The 14,150-nt window shown below is 38.0% G+C and overlaps 2 protein-coding genes across 4 annotated transcripts in view; one reads left to right on the top strand and one right to left on the bottom strand.

Annotated features, from left to right (window-relative positions):
- psmd1 (proteasome 26S subunit, non-ATPase 1) overlaps window positions 1-14,150 on the top strand; it is a 238,805-nt gene that overhangs the window by 94,915 nt on the left and 129,740 nt on the right. The gene's annotated exons all lie outside the window — the stretch shown is intronic.
- Window positions 10,135-14,150, bottom strand: part of htr2b (5-hydroxytryptamine (serotonin) receptor 2B, G protein-coupled) — a 29,071-nt gene continuing 25,055 nt past the window's right edge. Inside the window, exon 3 of the mRNA XM_051923652.1 lies at window positions 10,135-11,784. Coding sequence (XP_051779612.1) covers window positions 10,835-11,784 — 950 coding nt within the window. The 3' untranslated portion in view covers window positions 10,135-10,834. The remainder of the gene's footprint in view (window positions 11,785-14,150) is intronic.

Raw genomic sequence — 14,150 nt, forward strand, 5'->3', positions numbered from 1 at the left:
TCAGTGTCCTTACCCTGGGTGTCACATGCTAATGTTTTTAATTGCTACTGATGTACGTGCCAGCTCTACAGAGAGTACATTTGACTACCTAATCATTGTATCCAAGTCGATCACACAGGTAGTTGCACTTGTTTTTTCTGTGTAAAGTTACATTTTTGTTTGGGTGTCTGTTGTGCTTATGATTTGGTGTTCAGTTTTAGCGTCGATTTGGTGTTCAGTTTTAGTGTCTATTTGGCTAGCTGTCAGACTTGCTGTGCAGGCTTTTTCCTTTTAAACAATCACTTCCCCTTTCTCAGCAATGCCCATTTGGCCATACAAACAATATCAACTTGCATGTATAGGTACTTCAACAGCTGGTAACACCACTTCAAGGGAAGCCTACCACATAAACAAGCTATTTAAAAGGACAGACTTAGTTATGGGATGCAAACAAGACTTCTGAGTGCCATTATGAGCAATTCTTCACATCCTCTCTCTGTAACAAACGGAGTACTTTCACCCACAAATTATTCAGCAGACGTGTTTCAAGAAATGCTACTGGGGTTCCTTTATACCAACAGCAGTCTGCATAATGCCTCACTGAGGCTGTCAAGTCGGAAGTTTCCTGTCTTTTAAAATTTTGTCATTTTTGTGTGTTAACAGACCATAGTGTATGTGAATATATATTTATTTATTAATCTGTTTATATATTTATTTAAAGTGCTTCTGTAGAAAGCCAAATTTTCCCCTGATAATAAATAAATTCTATCTATCTGTCCATCCATCTACCTATTAAACATCTATTGATAATGTTGATAGTGCATGGAGTGAATGAAAAAAAATAAGTACTATGTTTACATAGTCAGGAAGCTAACAAGCAAAACAACATCTCAGACAATGTAAGTAATTTATAAATTTGAGCTGAACCAATATTTTTAATCCTGATGAAGAGTACCTATGTGAAAAAAATTAGTCATGTCATACAGTCTAAATGTCAGGTATTGAGTCATTTGCAGATGACATCCCAAACACGTTTTTACTCAAATATTGTTAAATAAACCATTCTCGAAAAATTCCATTGTGCTTAAAAATGCTTAAATTAAGTCAAATGTTTGGATTTTGAATTAGTGTTCCCTGGCTATCTGGGCATCGTCGGGGGGGGGTGGGTGGAGTGATCAGGAAGAGAGCAATTACCTGTTTAGATGCAAGTACAAAAGAAGCTTTCCTTCCGCTAAAGTCCATTGGTCTTGGAGCATGAGGACTGTTTAGGTTGGAAAGTGGTATGGATTAGCTCAAGGAGGTGAGGTGTGAGATTGGACCACATGTGAGAGAAAGTATAGCCAAATATGAAAGTTTGATTGCAACTGCACCTTTAACAAAACAACTTTCCCATTGGTAATTATAGATTTCTGTATATGGAGTCGGGGAATAGTGAAGAGCATAGCTAGACTATTTTCAAAATAGTGGAGTTTCACAGAAATTAAAATTTTTGAGAAAATGGCATAGATAAGCACTTTTCCAATATATGTACTAAATTTGAATCAATACTTGAGAACATCTTCTGCTTGTGAAATTGGCAAGTTTTAATGTCTTTAACATTACCCTTGGTTCCCCGTATGCTACTATTGTAAGCCAGTTTGTTTAGAACTAATGCTTCACTTGGGAATGAATACAAGTATGTGGGACGAATAAATACAGTATATGCCACACTTCTGGAAAAATAACAGATTTTTTTTTTTTTTTAAGTTATACTTCATATGGCTGTTGAAATGAGCAACATGTCTCAAAGTAAGTCTGCATCAGGGGTTACATTGCAGGAAGGCAAATTAAATTTCCAATACAAATTTAACTTAATTGTTTAATCTACATTATTATTCCATGTAAACTCTTGACCTAAGTTAATCAGACAGTGCTTAATTGATTCATTTCTTATTGTCCTTTTCTCAACTTGTTTGCAATGTTCACTAGTAAGATGCAAGCTTTTTTAAGAATGTATACGGATGCAATGCAGGCTGCTTTGCTTCTTTTTCTTGACTCTTTAGGGCTGAATATTTTTTCCAAAAAACATAATTTCCGAAAAGCAATGGTTTCACACAGAAATCAACGTAAAACATCTGTTGCTGCATGCTGTGGCTGCCAGTTTGCCAAGAATGTGCGGCAGGCTGTCTGTGTGGCTGGGACAAAGTTGCAGTGCATTGCAATCTGGTTTCTACCTCGTATCATTGTTAAGTGGCAGTCCTCCCTGGCGAAAAATGTCAGTTCAACGATTAGCTGGGGAGCAGCTGAAGCTGGAATCTCACATTCGTTTTCAATCACTTGTATCCAAATCTGAGTCCGACAAGTCATAGTCCAGTTCAGAGATAATAGGCAAAACGTCGTCCACAGAGTATTTTGATTTACGCATTTGCTTTGCTCTCTCACCAGATGTCAGTGCCATTTTTGCCGTTGTTTGCTACGCAAGCGCAGGAAATCTCGGCCATACCAATGAATCTAACTTTCCTTCTAGCAACTAGAGTCCAACTAAAACATAACGGTTGGTTTTGTCACAGTTTATAGTCGATTACCATCGTCCACTCCTCCTTTTGACAAAAGTCGACATCAGCCCTGAAAGAGTTAATGTGTTGCATTTTACAGGAAGATTTAATATTAAGTACAGGAATGCATATTGCTTTCTTTTTGCCTTTGGTGTTTAAATGGTCATCCCTGCAAAAATAATCTCTTGCTATTAAAATAAACATGTTTCATATTATACATGAATTGTTTAAGAAATAGATAATCATCTGAAAATGCTTTTGACAATAACAATTCTTTAGCATTAAAAACTTAGTTAAACTTCTAACCCATATTCCCTCACCAAAGAAGTTGCTGTCTGTTACATATTTGTAGAAAAGTAATCCATCACTCTTGGTATGTTGAGATATTAAACAATACAATAAATAGGTCAAGTGATATCTAAACTGCTATTAGAATCTGCAGTAAATCCTCTTGGTTCTTGGTGTTTAGAATATCCCCTGAATTTGAAAATTTTGAGAAAAAAAAATGTGTTCACACCAACGCTGTGTCAAGTGAGAACAGTTATTATGATAAATGGTATCACTTTTGCAAAGTTGGTAATATAAATTATGACCAGTGATGTTAAATATAGCTTAAATACAGCTACACCTTCATAACTTGATGTACTTATTTTCTTTTTATTTCTAAAGGTATTTAATGTTTTATTTTAACATAATGCATTAATAAACTGGGGGATGGAGATGCTGTTTAGGGGACTTGTGGAATACACAATATGCATACCCAACATTGATTCTACTTTCTATAAGGCATACTTATGTCGTTAAGCATTCATCCAGCCATCTATTTTCAAACCAACTTACAATAGGTAATTCATGAATAATATTCAGTTCTGTAAGTGATTGTTTTTTTTTTTGTGTTCATATTTTTTGCCAGCCATGGCAGGTAAGACAAGAATGAGGAGGCTACTTTTCCTTGTGTTTGCATCATTTTCTGATATAATGCCTCCCTACTATTACTCACATTACTGCAGAGATGTTTAGCAAATTGTGAGGGTTTTGTAGTCTGCTATTTCAGTCACCCCAATAAATGCAACATTGTGTTATGTTTTTTTTTTTTTTTTTTTATAAGCTGCACATTGCAGTCTTTGATTCATTTAACATAAATCCTAGACATTATAAGCGTCATCCGGAGCATTACCAGAACATCAGGGTTAGCAGAGAGGCAATTCCTCTTAGCTGCTAGAATGGGGAACATTTTGCATGTTCAGTTTGTCATGAATCCACATTTGAATACACACATTTTGTGCAGTGTGTCTCCATTTTTTGTGTCCTTGTTTAATACAAATGTGCTGCAAATCACACAAGTAGTATTGAATTTTGCAATGCTGAATATTGTATGGGGCGGAACTGTGGCGCAGTGGTAGTCTTACTGCCTCGTAGTTAGGAGACCCGGGTACTCTTCCCGGGTCTTCCCTGCGTGGAGTTTGCATGTTCTCCCCGTGTCTGCGTGGGTTTCCTCCCACAGTCCACAGACATGCAGGTTAGGTGGATTGGCGATTCTAAATTGGCCCTAGTGTGTGCTTGGTGTGTGGGTGTGTTTGTGTGTGTCCTGCGGTGGGTTGGCACTCTGCCCGGGATTGGTTCCTGCCTTGTGCCCTGTGTTGGCTGGGATTGGCTCCAGCAGACCCCTGTGACCCTGTATTCGGATTCAGCGGGTTGGAAAATGGATGGATGGATGAATATTGTCAATATAAAACATGGTCTTGTATTGTGTTTTATATCATTAACACGTAATAGAAATGAAACCCAAAGGCAAATGAAAATGTCTTTGGTCAAAAGCATGGGATTTAAAGTGAAGCATTTATACATTCATAACGTGTAATGATGTGAAAGTTGTTAGTGCACTATGCAGAGATCACAGTATTTGAAACAATTTTGTGATTGTCTGTACATGTCGGAGAATTCAACTCACTACCAGAGATGCACTGCTTCATTTACAGGCATGTTTTCAAATCAGTTGAATCTAAGTTATTGTGGGAGCAATGGTTAATGTTAAATTAGATAACAAAGTTTCATTTAAATCTTGCACTTCTGTAACTTTATAGGTATACAGACTCTTTGTCGCATGTACAGTGCATCCGGAAAGTATTCACAACATTTTGTTATGTTACAGCCTTATTCCAAAATGGATTAAATTCATTTTTTTTTCCTCAGAATTCTACACACAACACCCCATAATGACAACGTGAAAAAAGTTTACTTAAGGTTTTTGCAAATTTATTAAAAATAAAAAAACTGAGAAATCACATGTACATAAGTATTCACAGCCTTTGCTCAATACTTTGTCGATGCACCTTTGGCAGCAATTACAGCCTCAAGTCTTGTTGAATATGATGCCACAAGCTTGGCACACCTATCCTTGGCCAGTTTCACCCATTCCTCTTTGCAGCACCTCTCAAGCTCCATCAGGTTGGATTATAAGCGTCGGTGCACAGCCATTTTAAGATCTCTCCAGAGATGTTCAATTGGATTCAATTCTGGGCTCTGGCTAGGCCACTCAAGGACATTCACAGAGTTGTCCTGAAGCCACTCCTTTGATATCTTGGCTGTGTGCTTAGGGTCGTTGTCCTGCTGAAAGATGAACCGTCGCTCCAGTCTGAGGTCAAGAGCGCTCTGGAGCAGGTTTTCATCCAGGATGTCTCTGTACATTGCTGCAGTCATCTTTCCCTTCATCCTGACTAGTCTCCCAGTCCCTGCCGCTGAAAAACATCCCCACAGCATGATGCTGCCACCACCGTGCTTCACTGTAGGGATGGTATTGGCCTGGTGATGAGTGGTGCCTGGTTTCCTCCAAACGTGACGCCTGGCATTCACAACAGAGAGTTCAATCTTTGTCTCATCAGACCAGAGAATTTTCTTTCTCATGAATTTTCTTTCTCATGGTCTGAAAGTCCTTCAAGTGCCTTTTTGCAAACTCCAGGCAGGCAGCCATGTGCCTTTTACTAAGGAGTGGCTTCCGTCTGGCCACTCTACCATACAGGCCTGATTGGTGGATTGCTGCAGAGATGGTTGTCCTTCTGGAAGGTTCTCCACAGAGGACCTCTGGAGCTCTGACAGAGTGACCATCGGGTTCTTGGTCACCTCCCTGACTAAGGCCCTTCTCCCCCGATCGCTCAGTTTAGATGGCCGGCCAGCTCTAGGAAGAGTCCTAATGGTTTCGAACTTTTTCCACTTACGAATGATGGATGCCACTGTGCTCATTGGGACCTTCAAAGCAGCAGAAATTTTTCTGTAACCTTCCCCAGATTTGTGCCTCGAGACAATCCTGTCTCGGAGGTTTACAGACAATTCCTTTGACTTCATGCTTGGTTTGTGATCTGACATAAACTGTCAACTGTGGGACCTTATATAGACAGGTGTCTGCCTTTCCAAATCATGTCCAATCAATTGAATTTACCACAGGTGGACTCCAATTAAGCTGCAGAAACATCTCAAGGATGATCAGGGGAAACAGGATGCACCTGAGCTCAATTTTGAGCTTCATGGCAAAGGCTGTGAATACTTATGTACATGTGCTTTCTCAGTTTTTTTATTTTTAATAAATTTGCAAAAACCTCAAGTAAACTTTTTTCACATTGTCATTATGGGGTGTTGTGTGTAGAATTCTGAGGAAAAAAATGAATTTAATCCATTTTGGAATAAGGCTGTAACATAACAAAATGTGGAAAAAGTGATGCGCTGTGAATACTTTCTGGATGCACTGTATAGTGTGCAGTGGAATTCTTACCTGCATGTGCTCATCCACATGCAAGAAGTCATATGTTACTGCTGAGCAAATATTTAATGTTAAAATTTAAATATTTTATTTTAATGAAAAAGCTTAAAAATCTTACTTAAAAATGTTTGTATTTGTGCACAGATTTGTATTTATTTATTTTTTTTATTTATGAACATCTCATAATAACACTAAGCATTCAGTACATTTCTTTTATGAATATTTCAAGTCATGGGAATATTGTATTTGAAAGCCTGAATCACAATACAAATTGTATCGTAGACTAAGCCTATATACAAGGATGCTTTTGAGATGCATCAGAGAGTAGCATGTGCCAACTGCACAACAACTGCTTAAGTATATTGTTCATCCATTATGTTTTTATGACAATGTGTAGACATATACATCTCATATTACTAAAGTATATTAGCCCTGATAGTAAACAAGCTGTCCTTGTAACTGACTCTCTAACTTATCAGTATGCTGCTACACGTAACACTTTAATGTTGGGAGATGATGTGCGGCACATTTTTACGTAAATAGAAACTGCTGTTTGAAATTAATCTTTGCATGATTTTATCTGTTAATAAGCTGTGTTTTTTTTATTATGTATAGTTATTAAATAATAAACATTTGTTGAATTTTAAATATGAAATGTAGTCAAAATTGCATCCCTTACTTTTAAAAGGTAATGGGCCAAATTTGTGCAATGCCTTAAATACTCCCTTTTTTAAACTGCTTTGTGATAACACTTTACCCAGCATTGATTCTTCAATTTCATACCAGAAGGAAGGGGAAAATTGCTGTCTGCTGGCAAAAGTAAATTCCTGAGTGAGAAAATGGACAATAGAGTGTTTTGCGAGAAAACCCCTGACTAATTCCATTTGCCCACTTATGGTTTTCAGACGAGCTGTGGAATGCTGAATAAATACATTCTTTCTTTTTTTTAAGGATTTGAATGTCTGTGTTAGAAATGTCATTACTTTGTAATTAGTCTACAGTCATGGCCGAAATTATCGGCACCCCTAGAATTTTCCCACAGAAAGGACCATTTCTCTCACAAAATTATTGCAATTACAAATGTTTTTGTATATTCATGTTTATTTCCTTTATGTGCATTGGAACAACACAAAAAAACAGAGAGAAAAAAGCCAAATCTGACATCATGTCACACAGAACTCCAAAAATGGGCCGGACAAAATTATTGTCACCCTTTCAAAATTGTGGGTAAATCGTTTTATTTCAAGCATAGGATGCTCGTTTGAACTCACCTGTGGCAAGAAACAGGTGCTGGCAATATAGCAATCACACCCGAAGCCAGTTAAAATGGAGAAAAGTTGACTCAACCATTCTGTTGTGTGTCTGAGTGTGCCACACTAAGCATGGAGAACAGAAAGAAGAGCAGAGAATTGTCTGAGGACTTGAGAACAAAAATTGTGGAAAAATATCAACAATCTCAAGGCTACAAGTCCATCTCCAGAGATCTTCATGTTCCTTTGTCCACTGTGTGCAACATAATCAAGAAGTTCACAATACATGGCACTGTAGCTAATCTCCTAATTTCATTTGTGTGAAATGATGTCAGATTTGCCTTTTTTTTCCTCTGTTTTTTTGTGTTGTTCCAATGCACATAAAGGAAATAAACGTGTATACCAAAACATTTGTAATTGCAACAATTTTCTGGGAGTAATGGTGCATTTTCAAGGAAAATTCCAGGGGTGCCAATAATTTTGGCCATGACTGTAGTTGTAATTACCCTAATGGCAAATACGGCAGGTGTTAATATTATACAAGTTCATAGAAATATTAATGAAATTTATTATTTTTGAAAATGACTAAAAACTTAGATTACCAAAGAAATCTGTAAGTACTTGCTGGTTTTCTGGAAAAAAGCTCATACATAATGTGCAGGTAATGTAAGTGGCAAATTTTTTTTTATTTTGAGTATATCACTGAAGCATGGTCCTCACTTGTGTCTTTTGCTTGTGGGATGTTAAAAGGTTGCATGTAGTTATTCCTTTTAACTAAAGATGTTCAGCGCAATTATCTTAGACCTCTATTGGCTAGCAAGTGAGACCTCGTCAGTTTGTTTTTTTTTTTTCTTTTAGCAGTCAGGTTTAGGGATGGGAATTGATAAGATTTTCACGATTCCGATTCCATTTTCGATTCTGTTTAACAATTCGATTCTTTATCGATTCTCCTATCGATTCTTATTTTTAAAAAAGGACAACACCCAGGTCGATTAGCTTAGAACTTTGTTTTATATCTTATCTTTGAACAAGATAGAAATTTAGGAGTAGCATGACCTTACAAACCCAACAGTGAGATCTTAAGAGATCCACAGCCTACAGCTCCTCGATGGGGTGCCACGGAGTCCCCAGAAAAAAATTTGTAAATGTAAAATAATAATAAAATAAATATTCTTCTGTAGCAATAACAAAGTATAACATAAATTATTCTGTGGCAATTACACAAGAATGTCCAGTAACATTTACGCTCTCCTTTTTAAAAGTATATATGAGCTGAGCACTCAAAAATAAAACTACATCAGCCAGCAACAAATACAATCAACTCAAGTCCAATGGAACTGTGCACTGTGCAATTCTGCAACCATCAACTATTTTGACAGCTACATCCATGTTGGCCGCAATATCAAGAGTGGCTCCACAACCTTGTCTTTGATACCATACTCCTCCAAGATCTCATCAATCTCCTCTGCTACAGCTGTCCCTGTCTGTGCCTGGTACACTGGTTTGGTTTTGAGGACTTTTTCTTGAGCCTGGCCATTCCTGACATAATGCAGCGTTACTGTGAGGTAATGATCTTGACTAAAACTTGTCCATCCATCTGCAGTGACGGCTGCCTTCAACACATGTTTCAGCACAGAAATCAGATTTGCCTTTTTGACCGCATACCAAACAGGGATCAAGTGGTTGGTTAAACTGTCCCTGTTTGGGGCTTTGTACTTAGGGTTCAGAGTCTTTGTCATTTCTCTAAAAGATATATAAATGGAAACAGATGAAACATCTGGTAAGAGGAGAACATGCAACTTTGACATTCCCTGACTTTGCCTACAATTAAACACATTCACTTACCGAAAATCGGGGGCATCTACTGTGGCAAATGGGTGCAAGCCTTTTACCACAAACTTAGTCACTGCTCGGTGACATTCGTCTATCCTGGCCTGTGTCATTTTACTTTTCCCCGCCTCTGTGAAAGGAGAAGCTACCGGTAGACTGCAGCGAGAACTGCCAGCATCTGAGACAGCCAGACTCTGTCTGTCTCTCTCGTCATGGTCATCTAAATGCAATGCACAGTAATAGCAGGTTTTGCAATAAGGCAAATCGCGCTAACATAATATGCAATGTTAGTTGATTAGTTACCTGCCGTATTAACTGGAGAGGACGTGCAAACGTTACCGCTGCTGCTGGGTTGAGATTCACTAGTCCGGAGCGGATCAAAAATACGACATTCATTTAAGGTTATCGCGTGTTTTGTGAGCAAATGCTTTTGCATATTCGTAGTGTTTCCTCCCTTTGATGAAATATCTACTTTGCAAGTATTGCAAGTTGCCCTGTTGTCATCCTTTCTCGTAAAGTATAACCAAACTTTTGACTGTTTGTGCCGCGTAGGTGCCATGTTTCCTGCTGGGTAAATGACGCTACGCAACGTCGTGACGTCATTCGAGGCGACTGGAATCGATAGGGGAATCGTTTGCAAAAATGGCAAACAATTCCAAGGAATTGAAACAGTGGGAACCGGTTCTCAACAAGAACCGGTTTTCGATTCCCATCCCTAGTCAGGTTTTGTATATGATGTATCCATACTTTCTACATGCATTTTTCTTCTTATTACTAAAACCAGAAAGTTTCATTATTATATCAGTATATTGGTTTTTGGCAAAACTGAATTGCACATGAAAGCTATGATCAGATAGCCAAAGTTTAAACATAAAAATCACCAGTTTAAAATTGCCCAAATAACGTGTTTGTTGTGAAAATAAAATCTACTTTTTATAAGCTTTCCTGGTACCAATCTTGTAGTATGTATGCTTTCCATCGTCACATATGAAAATAACTACATTTAAATGATTAGACCTTATCTTTCATTTTTATAATGAAAATGTAATTTCTAATCCCATCACCTTATTTAGTTTGCACTGTGTGATCTTGGTTAAATTAACCAGTGTCAATTCAGCTCAATAAAGTATTAGCTTCCATGGTTCACAACACAGATTCAGAGCAGTACCAGACTTCCCATTCTTTTTTTCATATTTCACCTTCTTGGCATCAGCTGTTTTCTGTAGGGAAATGCTTATAAAGAAAGTGTTCTCCTGACTCATTCCCATTGTCGACAGCATAAACCTGTGCATGGATTTCAGAAGCTTAGCCTGACCTAGACATTTTATTTTAAAGTCATTAATCACACCTATGGCCAGAATGAGTAAATTGAACTCCATGCCTCTAAAATGTATCCAGAATCAAATAACTAACTACAGTCTGGCCAAACTTGTTCAATTACCAAAACAGTTATCAGTGGGAGCTGTTTGATTACCAAAGAAATTCCTCTATACACAGCTCACCTGCTCCTCATGTTTGCTGCTATCATGTTCGTTAAGGAGCAATGTGTCCAGAAGAACAGTTGCTGAGGACTGAATAGGGGCAGGCTTTCGCCAAAGAGGCCCTTGATAAGTCCTATTACTGATTCCATTCCTCATACTGTGCTTCATTAAGAACTTAGAATTCTCTGCTACAGAACAATGGAAAGAGATTCTGGTCTTGCTCTTTCCATGCAGTCTGTGTGGCTTTGTCCCACTGTAATTGCATGTAATGTAGCGACTAAATGCCTCACGGAATGTCTTGTTGAAAAGTGTATAGACTAATGGATTGATGCCAGAAGAGACATAGCCAACCCACACAAAAATCTCCATGAGTCTACTTATAATCTCTTGATTGCAAGTTGCACATAGTACTGAGGTCATATTTGTTATGAAGAATGGGCACCACATGATAACAAATAAAAAGAACACAATACCCAGGACTTTGGATGCCCGCTGCTCATTGCTTATATTCTGCATGGACTTCTTACCCATGGCAGACATTCTTCTAATAGGTATTTCTTCCTCACATGTAGCATTAATACTTGGAATGGAATTTGCTTCTCCATCAGCATTAGCACCAGTACAGAGGTGAGCCATTTGTTTTTTATTCCCATCAAGCATGTCCGACTTTTCCAGTGATGAGCCTCCTGGCAACTCCCTTTGGAAAACAGTGGAAACTGTTGACCACATGCACCTCTGTGGTGTCTTAGACTTGAGTAAATAAGCCTTCTTTTTTAGCGCCTGGATAGTTAGAAGATAAATGACCATCATAATGCCCAAGGGAACAAAGAATGCTGCTGTAGAGCCAAAAATAATGAACTCTCGAAAGCGATCTGTTTTTAGTATACAGGTAAGATTAGCTGTTATTGTGTTTGTTTGGTCTTGAATGCCTTTGATTGGAATGGGAATTGCAATTCCTGAAAGAGAATAAAAAAAAAAAGTTATTTTATGAAGTAAAACTTCCATAGATAATCATTAGGGTTATTTAATTTCCTAATTAAAGTATTCTTATTTTTGCCATACTTTATATTAAGTAAAATGTAATTGAGATTAATTGTTTGATGTGTGCACAATAAATAATATTGGATGAAATCTTACATTCTTTCATGAATTAAAAAGGTCAGAGAATGGGACAGTTTAATTACTTGGTAAGCATATAAGGTAACTGGATTTCTCATGTGTGTTTATAGTTTACATGTTCCTAAAATGTGTGCGCGGATAAAAGTAGCACTTTCATGATTGTGTAATAAGTGCCAAATAGATTACATTTTTGAGGAAACTCTACGAGTTGTCTTTTTATATAAGAGTTACTCATTTTTTGGAATAGTAATGTTTGCTTTAGACAAGACAAAACACCCCAATGTATATTTGTAACTTCACTAGGACCTTATTTATGCAAGTAAATTGTTTGCAGACTTAAATTTCTTTCAGTAGTTGAAAAAAGTTTTGTACAGGTTCTATGAAGAAAACATAAAGGAAAATGGACTATGAGTGCCATAAGCAATATCTGCATAACTGAAACTGTGATTTTATAATTATTCAGTAAATATTTAACTGGTAAATACATGCTGGAAATAAATATTTCCTGCAGAGTAAGAGATGCAATGGTCAGTTTTATTTTGTGTAGATGGTGAAAAGATTTAAAATCAAACTTCCATTAATTTACTAAGCCACAAAATCAGTTTGGAGTTGCATATTATTGGTGCATATCCTAGCAGCACTGCAGACAACCAAAGCCCTCATAAGGTCACAGCCTAGTATAGGACACAAAGGAACTCCCCTACACTACCCTATAGTCAGTGGACGATTTCAGATTTGCCAATTTAATCTAATTATTAGGCATTTCTCCGGTCCTGTTCAGCCTATATACATTGGACTTCCAATACAACTCGGAGTCCTGCCATGTGCAAAAGTTCGCTGATGACACTGCTATCGTGGGCTGCATCAGGAATGGGCTGGAGGAGCAGTATAGGGACCTAATCAATGACTTTGTTAAATGGTGCGACTCAAACCACCTACACCTGAACACCAGCAAAACTAAAGAGCTGGTGGTGGATTTTAGGAGGCCCAGTCCCCTCATAGACCCCGTGATCATCAAAGGTGACTGTGTGCAGATGGTGCAGACCTATAAATATCTGGGAGTGCAGCTGGATGATAAGTTAGACTGGACTGCCAATACTGATGCGCTGTGCAAGAAAGGACAGAGCCAGTTATACTTCCTTAGAAGGCTAGCGTCCTTCAACATCTGCAATAAGATGCTGCAGATGTTCTATCAGACAGTTGTGGCGAGTGCTCTCTTCTACGCAGTGGTGTGCTGGGGAGGCAGCATTAAGAGGAAAGACGCCTCACGTCTGGACAAACTGGTGAGGAAGGCAAGCTCTATTGTTGGCATGGAGCTGGACAGTTTAACATCTGTGGCAGAGTGAAGGGCGCTCAGCAGGCTCCTATCAATTATGGAGAATCCACTACTTCCACTTAATAGTATCATCTCCAGACAGAAGAGCAGCTTCAGCGACAGACTGCTGTCACTGTCTTGCTCCACTGACAGATTGAGGAGATCAGTCCTCCCCCAAACTATGCGACTCTTTAATTCCATCCGGGGGGGTAAACGTTAACATTTCATATTATACATAGTTATTGTCTGTTTTTCACCTGCATTATTATCATTCTTTAATATTATTTATTGTATCAGTATGCTGCTGCTGAAGAATGTGAATTTCCCATTGGGATTAATGAAGTATCTATCTATCTATCTATCTGTCTCTCTGTCTCTATCTATCTAGTCATTAACAACCATGCCACCAAAACACATGCTTGCATATGTGTTCTGTTGTTTCATTCTGTTTATAGACATACTAGACAAAGAGCCCGTTTCCACAACGTAAGATCACACGGACATGAGTGGAATAGTAAGTAATAAGTATAAGCACCACAAACCTGATATAGGTGTATTGAATGAATGCGTAATTAGGCCTGGGGCTGTAGTCGAAATTGCCTTTCAGGCCTCTAGAGCTTTAATCGAAGTCGCCAGAAGGCGACTGTGCATTTGGCTTCACACGAACGTGAGTGAGTGAGTGAGGAGACTGGCAAATTATATATAAGATGTAACCATTAGCCCCATTGAAATCTGCAAGAACAGACAAGAAATTTTTAAAAATTATAACAAACATTTCACTTTAGTACACAATTTTATGCGGCAATTAATATATATGTGATTGCAAAGAAATAACTTTGATTTGAAAAATGCCAAACTTATTCTTTAAAGTTCAATACTTTCATGTTG

Source organism: Erpetoichthys calabaricus, chromosome 2, assembly GCF_900747795.2.
Source record: "Erpetoichthys calabaricus chromosome 2, fErpCal1.3, whole genome shotgun sequence".
Taxonomy (NCBI): domain Eukaryota; kingdom Metazoa; phylum Chordata; class Cladistia; order Polypteriformes; family Polypteridae; genus Erpetoichthys; species Erpetoichthys calabaricus.